Source organism: Anguilla anguilla, chromosome 12 (genome assembly GCF_013347855.1).
Source record: "Anguilla anguilla isolate fAngAng1 chromosome 12, fAngAng1.pri, whole genome shotgun sequence".
Taxonomy (NCBI): domain Eukaryota; kingdom Metazoa; phylum Chordata; class Actinopteri; order Anguilliformes; family Anguillidae; genus Anguilla; species Anguilla anguilla.
This window is the reverse complement of record NC_049212.1, coordinates 9,426,413-9,436,412: the sequence shown is the minus strand read 5'-3', so window position 1 is coordinate 9,436,412 and position 10,000 is coordinate 9,426,413. Positions and strand designations below refer to the sequence as shown.

Genomic DNA, 10,000 nt, shown 5'->3' with positions numbered 1-10,000 from the left:
CTTGTGTGCTCAAACACAGCCCTCCAAGGATCCTGAACAGATTCAAAAATATTTAAAACTGGATTAGGAGGCTGCATGAGCTGCTGTTCAAGTTTTGCTTGTGATCAGCAGCTACGCATGAAATCCATCAGACGGACCAGACAGGGAGCCGTAAAAGGATTCTGCCTGTCAGCACACTGCACAGGCTGGAGATCTGCCATTATGTCAGTCAGAATCCAGACTGTTCACCTGTAATTTAATGAGAACAGCCTCGGTTCATCAGTGTTTGTTGGGCTGCACTTCGCTACGCGGACAATAGCGCCTTTCATTCCATCGAGCAGGAAGGACACCTTCCTCAAATGAGGTGTCGATGATGTCACAGAGATACTGATCTGGCATTCAGTATTTTGAAAAAGGAAAAAAAATAAAAAAAGCAGAACTGAATGTTCATGAGGCACACGATTGTGACGGACAGCTTTGTGACTGGGACAGATCGACTTTATATTGACCATATTTAGCAATAGTTCACAAATTATGGAGGATTCATTTCTGGAACATTCAGTCAGGCTGCCCCTGTGTTACACATAGATTCTCCTCTGTTATGCCAAACTCTGGGGTTTATGTTTACTGGGGTCTTCCACTTTGGACTATATTTTATCATTTTAATTATAATTATTATCATTTTTTGCCACATGTATCTCCCTTTGCACCTTGTTTCTATAGATACATGATTTTTCAGCCTTAAAGGCTTGGGGTCTCTGGTGTATCAGGTGCTTGATCCTGGGGTGAGCCATAGTTTTGTCTTAAGAACAGGTTCTTACCATTTATATATTTACTTATTTTAAACCAAAGGGAATCGTCAATCAATTTCAGCCAGCATGGTGTTCTGGAAGCTACTGGCTTTTTCATTGGTGCTGGTTCACTGGTTTTGGGCAAGCTACTTGGAAAATGTAGCATGCTAAGCTACCAGTTATCCCACAAAAGTCATAGCTCAGATATATCAAGGCTATCCCTCAGAAAAACCTAATCTAGCTAATTAAGCTACAAGATTAGATTACTTTGAAGCTAATTCACTTCTACTGTTATAGGATGTGAGGTCAGGTTCTGAGAAACAAAATAAACTGGTAGTCAAACAAAAAAAAAAAAAAATCGGTAAGCAACAAATCAATCACCCAAATTGTTTATTGTAAACATGGAGAGCACAGAAGTAATCAGCAGAGCTGTTTGTCACCTCTACAGCGCGGCCTCCAGCTCACATATCGACCAGCTCCATAGTGCTGACTAAGAGACAGCCATGTCATTAGAGGCAAGGGACACTACAACAATAACATCAAAACATACAATATGTGCATATATATGAGCATGTGTAAGAACTGCGTGTGTGTGTGTGTGTGTGTGTGTGTGTGTGTGTGTGTGTGAATAGTCTAGACAAGACGTGACCGAGGAAAAGCATTTCAAAACTTGCATCGGAATGACAGTATTCTGCATCAGATACTTGTGTACACACACACACACACACTCTCTCACACACACACACAGACATGCACACATATGCTCTCTCTCTCTCACACACACACATATATGCACACACACACATGCACACATATGCTCTCTCTCTCTCACACACACACACACACACACACACAAAGAACATTTTAGAATGCATCTCCTAATCTCTGAGCAACCAAGGAGATGTCTTAAAGGGAGATGCAGTATTATATAATATCTGTACCTGTGGCAGTGCACTACTGACTGCTACACACTGAGCCTATAGACCTGAACTGGTGTGTCAGCACGTCTAAGTCCTGCCCTTCAAAATACAATCCCGAATCAGCCACCAAAACCCCGATAACCACTTCAGCCATTACAGGGACCTTATTAAGGGCAAATCTATCAACACCTGATGGATTTCGGGTGAGATCAGGGAACCCAGCCAAATAAAACAGCAATAAAATGTGCGTTCATGCATATGTTTCCGTAAATGTGCTGCTGCCCTCGTGTGGCCACAAAGCAGCATGACATGCAAAAAGATAATGCAAGGTGTTGTATACACAGGTGTATGGTACATAGTAAATAATGTGTGTATGGAGCATGGAATATCGTTTATGGCATCTCAACAAAAACATGTTCCAAAGTACAAAAATGCCAAAGTTATGAGTCATTAATCGATATTACTAGTCATTAATCTTTCATTAATTAAAACATGCAAAATCTAGGCCAGCATTAAAATCATTGATATCAGTTACAATAAGCAGAATTGGCTATCTTAGATCACACAACTTAAATAAAATCTATTCCAAACCAATGCTAGACCAATGTTTTCATAATTATTTCATGTAATTTGGTAAGAAAAAAACAAAAAAAAACTGGACCATCTGAAGAGAAAGTGGTCATTTAAACTTTGTGTCACATGAAACTGTCAAATGCCAATCATTTACAGTGGAAATAAGCTGCAACACTTCCATTGTAAAATAAATTATATTATCGCACATATTTGGCTAAACTTTATCTGACCCACAAACATACAGTACATATGTCTGGATAGGATTGTAAGATTCAATATTTATTTAATAGGCTTAAATATTTGAATTTTTTATCTGTATTTATTTATTCATTCCCCACTTTCTCTAGTGTTAATGATTGTATGTTTCTTGGTAAAACTGCTTGTTTGTAAACTTAATGATATACAGTTCACTGTGTGTGTGTGATGGCTCAGGGTCAGGTGTATGTGTGGTGGTGTAAATGGTTAATGATATAGAGTGCATGTCTGGTGATATACATATATGATGGTATTGTATGGTGTGTGGTATACGGCATAGGAGTCTGACCTTGTAGGCCTCGTCCTCCTCCGCTCTGCACATGCTCAGTGTGATCTGGATCTGGAGGATGAGCTGGATGATCAGCAAGGGCCACCTGGATGCATTCTGCTGGCTGCTCAGTGACACTGTTCACCACAGACTGAGGAGCAGTCACAGCACCAGGGGTTAGAAACCATACACACACACAGACGCACGCACACACACACACAGACTGAGGAGCAGCCACAGTACCAGGGGTTAGAAACCATACACACACACAGACGCACGCACACACACACACAGACTGAGGAGTAGTCACAGTACCAGGGGTTAGAAACCATACACACACACAGACGCACACACACACACACACAGACTGTTGCACACACATGCACAGACACACACATATACAGACTGGTGCACACACACACACACACAGTGATCAAGGTTTTGGCATACTATGCCTATTCAGGTTAGGCATCTCACTCAAGGGGACAACAGCCAACAGCAGTATCCTAACCTAGGCATCAAACTCGCAACCTCCAACTGAAGGGATTTGAATAAGAAACAAATGTTCATGAAAGAGAAAACTGTGCAGTCTCTGTTTACTGCATTATGTCTCCGGTATATCATGGGAATGAATCCCCTTTTGTGTTTATCGATGAACCACTCACACACCACTTCATTCAAAATGAACCACACTCACAAAGCTGTCCCGTTACAGGCATTTAGCGGTTCGAAATCAGCGCTTCCCTTTTTCGTCTTTATTGTGCTGATCAGCCACTTACACCACTTCATTCAAAATCGACCGCACTCCCCAAGCAGGGCGCGCGCGCTTTAAAGCTTCAAACAGCAACGCCGATCTGAAAGCCCTATTCATTCCCAGCAGCCCAGCGACGGGCAATCTGCGGTGGAAATGCAGAACTGGAGCTCTTCCTCTGGGGCATATCCTGAGATTTCTGCGGTCCAGCGCCGCGGTTTACCACTAGGGGGAGCCGACACACTTCCACATCAGCGCCAGTGACCAGCGTTGAACCTGGAAGCGCGTTCTTTCGGCAAAGCGAGCATCCAGGCCGGCAGTAGAACCCTAAGGCCCGGTCCCAGTTCACGTCCTAGGGCTCACTCAAATCGCTTATCTTACAGGTCATTGGCTGAATCCCATTCTCCGGACTTGCAGACTCGCAACAAACTCAAAAGCGCGATCCCGCCAAGTCTAGAAGGCCTTCGGGCTGTCCCGTTATCAAAACGGCATTTTTGCGAGGGCTCGCATACGTGTGGAAGCCGCCATTCGCCCCACAACATGTAAACATACATACACACACACAGCCACAAACCCACAAAATATAGCAACATGCATACACATGTACCTCTAAACACTCACTTCAGATACACATACACATGTACCTCTAAACACTCACTTCAGATACACATACACATGTACCTCTAAACACTCACTTCAGATACACATACACATGTACCTCTAAACACTCACTTCAGATACACATACACATGTACCTCTAAACACTCACTTCAGATACACATACACACGTACCCACAAACCCTCATATCTCAACATGCATACACATGTACCTCTAAACACTCACTTCAGATACACATACACATGTACCTCTAAACACTCACTTCAGACACACATACACACGTACCCACAAACCCTCATATCTCAATATGCATACACATGTACCCCTAAACACTCACTTCAGATACACATACACACGTACCCACAAACCCTCATATCTCAGTATGTACACACATGTACCCCTAAACACTCACTTCAGACACACATACACACGTACCCACAAGCCCTCATATCTCAGACACACATACACACGTACCCACAAACCCTCATAACTCAGACACACATACACATGTACCCACAAACCCTCATATCTCAGACACACATACACACGTACCCACAAACCCTCATATCTCAGACACACATACACACGTACCCACAAACCCTCATATCTCAGACACACATACACACGTACCCACAAACCCTCATATCTCAATATGCATACACATGTACCTCTAAACACTCACCTCAGACACACATACACATGTACCCCTAAACACTCACCTCAGACACACACACACACATGTACCTATAAACACTCACTTCAGATACACATACACACGTACCCACATACCCTCATATCTCAATATGCATACACATGTACCTCTAAACACTCACCTCAGACACACATACACATGTACCCCTAAACACTCACTTCAGACACACATACACACGTACCCACAAACCCTCATATCTCAATATGCATACACATGTACCCCTAAACACTCACTTCAGATACACATACACACGTACCCACAAACCCTCATATCTCAGACACACATACACACGTACCCACAAACCCTCATATCTCAGACACACATACACACGTACCCACAAACCCTAATATCTCAGACACACATACACACGTACCCACAAACCCTCATATCTCAGACACACATACACACGTACCCACAAACCGTAATATCTCAGACACACATACACACGTACCCACAAACCCTCATATCTCAGACACACATACACACGTACCCACAAGCCCTCATATCTCAGACACACATACACACGTACCCACAAACCCTCATATCTCAGAAACATGCATAAGAACGTGCACACACACAAACCTGTCTCCAAGGCCAATGACATGGCCACAGGACCCAGACAGACCAATTAGTGAAGCCGTCACAAAAACAGCACTCACCGGTCCTCCACGGACCACGCCCGACAACCAACCCTCTTCTTTGGTCTTTCTGGGTTGCGGTACGGGCGTGAAAACATACGCAGCACAATCGTCAATTCGACACAAAGTTTTACGACGAAAAAAAAAAAGAACCACAGAGACAATCCCGTGACCGAAGCTTCATTTTATTGTCTTTCAAGGATGAAAACAGGAACTGTGCGTGCAAAGTGGCAGCCACATGCAATACAAAAATATGAATTCTTACATGACGTAAAAAAACGTATTGACCCGTTCTAAAAAAAAAAAAAAAATTTACAATTTAGGTTCAGTAGCATTTCATACATGGGAAAAATATACTTACAAAGATATGTACATTTAAACTGGAGAGCAGTACCTCTGGCATACAGTGTAATATAAAATTTTTATACAAATATTAAAAGAACTATGCTAGCTGTACATTAAATAAAACAATATTTATATAGTTCTGATATATGCTGATATTTTTAAAGTGAACGCTCCTCAATTCAGAATTAACCTCCTAGTCCAAAAAAAAAAATACATTCAACCACTTGAAAATTGACTATGCACACAAGCGCGTGTGTGCACGCGCGCACACACACACACACACACACACACACACACATACACACACACTTGAATGCACACCCATGCTCGCAGGCACACACAACCGTTCCACATGAGAGGTAATGTTTCAAAAATAAGTTACTGAACACTGTCGTTCCAAGTTGCGTTTCTTTTGTTTTGTTTTTTTTTTGTTTCTGGGGGAAGGAAAACCATTTTGGGAAGGGCAAAATTTAGAATTTATCAAATACATTGTGCATGTGCGTCGGCATGTGTGCATGTGAGAGAGAGAGAGAAAGAGAGCGAGAGAGAGCCCAAAATTATATCATAAATCTATTCTGACCCATAAAATAAAAAGCAGAGGGCTGTAGGAAGCGTAAGGATGGGAGGAGCATGCAAGGCAAGGCCTTTTCAGTTTCAGCTTTGCATACGATGGGCCTGCAGACCGCTACAACCTACAGCAGAGAGAGAGAGAGAGGGAGAGAGAAGAAAGAGAGAGGGAGAGAGAAAGAGGGAGAGAGAGGGAGAAAGGAGAGAGAGAGGGAGAGGGAGGGAGAAGAGAGAAGAGGGAGTGAGAGGGAGAGAGAGAGGGAGAGAGAGGGAGAAAGGAGAGAGAGGGAGAGAAGAGGAGAGGAGAGGAGAGAGGGAGTGAGAGGGAAAGAGAAGAGAGAGAGAGGGAGAGAGAAAGAGGGAGAGAGAGGGAGAAAGGAGAGAGAGAGAGGGAGAGGGAGGGAGAGAAGAGGAGAGGAGAGAAGAGGACAGGAGAAGAGGAGGCTGCAGGTTAGACAGCGTTAGTGAGGGCACACAGACAGGCTGAGGGTGCTTTTAGGGCTTCGTCCAGCCATCTTAAAACCATCAGACTGAAAAGGGCCGAGAAGGAGCTTCGCCTCTCCGGAATCTGACAGAGGACGTGTCGCTACGGCAACAACTAGACCAGCCTTCTCACTGCGTATGACAACACAAAAACTGGGGCTAAGAGTCTCTTAAAAATGAGCGGACAGAAGAACTGGAGTTAACTGGTGTATCTACGCAGGACGAAGCACTAAAAACATGCCCAGAGACCCGTGAGACATCGACAGCACATCGACCGCACATCGACCTCAGATCGACCGCACATCGACCGCACATCGACCGCAGATCGACCGCACATCGACCGCAGATCCAGGAGCAGAGAGCCCAAGAGGTCACTAGAAACACGGTTCGCTCCCACGGGCCGGCACACGCCCAGCTTTCATCACCAACACGCAACACACACACACACACCGTGACATCGTGCTTTATCTGAGCTTTTTCAATTCATCTGCAGATCCCCCTAAACTTCCCCGCCTCCCACTGCACAAGAAACCCAGCACAGCTTTATTCTGATTTTAACAGACAACAGTCACCCCAAAACCATTATCATCCCCTTCTCTGGGAAACCAATTTGAAGGCCTGGACCTTAATTCTCCCACTGTGCATTGTGTTATTTTAAGTGCACGCCAAGCTCGTGTTAAGGACGGCAACAAAGGAATAAAACAACAAGGAAGATGAACAGCTGCTTAAGTTCCCGACTGAGAACAGGGACCAGGGAAAGGCTCCTAATGCCAGCAGGATTAATGTTCTTTAGCCTGCCAACAGACACGTTCAGCCAAAGCGCCAGTGCACTGCTGCCAACTGGTACTAATCCTGTCCCCCCCCCTGCCCCACTGCCCCTATATGCCAGTCCTGCCCCCCCCCCCCACTGCCCCTATGCCAGTCCCCCCCCTGCCCCACTGCCCCATATGCCAGTCCCCCCCCTTCCCCCTCTGCCCCAGTGCCCCCCTGCTAATCCCCCCTCCCCCTCTGCCTCTGTGCCAGTGCACCCCCTCCCCCCTGCCCCACTGCCCCTATGCCAGTCCCCCCCTGCCCCACTGCCCCATATGCCAGTCCCCCCCCTTCCCCCTTCCCCCTCTGCCCCAGTGCCCCCCTGCTAATCCCCCCCTCCCCCGTGCCCCTGTGCCAGTGCCCCCTCTCTGCCTCTGTGCCAGTGCACCCCCTCCCCCGTGCCCCTCTGCCACTCTCTCTCTGCCAGCTTGCTTTCAGCACTATTAGGGTTCTTTTTTAACCCTCTACACCACTGGCCAAGCGTGGCAGTTTAAATCCTGGGGGCAGATTGGGTGTACAACTGGGGCAGATTTTGGACAGGCTGGGGGCAGATTTGGGGCAGAATGAGGCTGACTGGGGGCAGGTTGGGGCAGAACGAGGCTGACTAGGGGCAAGTTGGGGCAGAATCAAGCTGACTGGCGGCAAATTGGGGCAGAATGAGGCTGACTGGGGGCAGATTTGGGGCAGAATGCACAGCGGGGTCAGAGAATGCCCTGCTGATCGTAGCTGAAGGGGCAGATTTGGGGCAGATAGGGGGCAGGTTTGGGGCAGAATGCACAGCGGGGTCAGAGAATGCCCTGCTGATCGTAGCTGAAGGGGCATCGGAGCTTGCCCTGAGGACAGTGCTCACGCAGGCAGTGGTGATGCAAGCGCCTTCACCAGGGAAGACGACAAGAAAGAGAGGGATGGACAAAGGAAGGGAGGGAGTCAGCAAGCAACCATTGTGGAGAGGGTAAGGGAGAGAGAGAGGGAGAAAGGATGGAAGTAAGGAGAAAGTGAGGAAAAGATGTTGAAAGGGGAAGGGAGAGAGGGAGGCAGGGAGAGGGAGGGAGAGAGGAAGCAGGGAGAGGGAGGGAGAGAGGGAGGCAGGGAAAGGTAGGCATGGAGGAGCAACCAGGAGGAGAGGTGGAGTCCAGGTGAGACAGGTGGAGGCAGGAGGAGGAGGAGGAGAGCGGAACAGGAGCAGCCAGACCCAGGGAGGAGCAGCACCCAGAGAGAGATACAGAGAGAGGTCAGGGGTCACAGGTCAGGGGTCAAACAGAACGGTGCTAAAACAGAACAAGCTCCCGTTTAAATAAAACAAAGCTCGCTTCACAGCTATCTTCAAGGGTACCCTTATAAGTACCCATTATTAGTCATTCAAAGTAACAACATAAATATGATGACTTCCTGCAGTCTGTAATTTAATCAATGGGCTGCCATCTGTCTGCTTACTGAGAAAGTCCCTCTTTCTAAGCAACTCCGAAAAAGGAAAATTAATTTGACCTTCAGACAGAAAACAGGACGCAGGGTCAGCAATGGAGCCCCGGGGGCTGATGGGAGCAGGACAGCACGCCTGCTGGTGGGTGAAGGTGCTGGGATGGGTGGGGTTTGGGGGTGGGCGTGGGAGGAGTTTAGGGTAGGAGTGGGTGGAGTTTGGGGGCGGGTGAAGTTTGAGGTGGAGGGGTACAGGGTTATAAAAGGGTAACAACCTTCACCAGCGGCTGTGGCTCAAGTAACACCAGGAAAGAACTCTGCCTGCCCACCATACTCAGGTAGGCCAGGCGAGCAGGTGACACCCTCCAACCCTCCGGTGTCCGTGTCAGTGAGGGGGGGGTCAGGGGTCAGGGGGTCAGGGGTCATGCAGGCAGGCCAGGCCAGGCCAGGCCCCTCCCCTCTAGGGTACGTACTCAGCAGACTTCCAGAAGTGTCCGGGGTGGGACAGTCGCCGGTTCAGTTTGGGGAGCCTCTCCAGCATGTCGGCCAGCTGGGTGAAGGTGGGCCTGTCCCGCAGGTCGAAGGACCAGCACGCCGACAGGATCTCCTGGGGGGGGGGGGGGGGGGTGAAGCACACCATCACCAAAAAACCACCGGAGAGACACCATCGCTAACCAGATCATCAGAGCTTCTAGGCTGGGCGTTAAGGGACAAAGCATTCTCTACAGGGGGGACATGATCATTCAAACAGTAGCCACAGACTATATGGTCAGTAGAAATGTATGCACACATCCACCAGTATGTACAGGTACACGGTTAAAAAAAAACCTAATCTAGACTGAGGAAAATAATGTACCCATTCATCGATTCAGA

The 10,000-nt window shown here is 47.2% G+C and overlaps 1 protein-coding gene across 4 annotated transcripts in view; it reads right to left on the bottom strand.

Moving 5' to 3' along the window:
* Window positions 1-5,672: 5,672 nt before the first annotated feature.
* Window positions 5,673-10,000, bottom strand: part of LOC118210026 (kinase suppressor of Ras 1-like) — a 46,654-nt gene continuing 42,326 nt past the window's right edge. For 2 of the 4 annotated variants that reach the window (XM_035385841.1, XM_035385843.1), the window contains 2 exons: window positions 9,601-9,734; window positions 8,126-8,584 (listed from right to left, as the gene is read on the bottom strand). In XM_035385841.1, coding sequence (XP_035241732.1) covers window positions 8,497-8,584; window positions 9,601-9,734 — 222 coding nt within the window. In that variant the 3' untranslated portion in view covers window positions 8,126-8,496. Of the gene's footprint in view, window positions 6,544-8,125; window positions 8,585-9,600; window positions 9,735-10,000 lie in introns of those variants that run through there. The other 2 variants (XM_035385842.1, XM_035385844.1) reach the window with 2 other exon arrangements.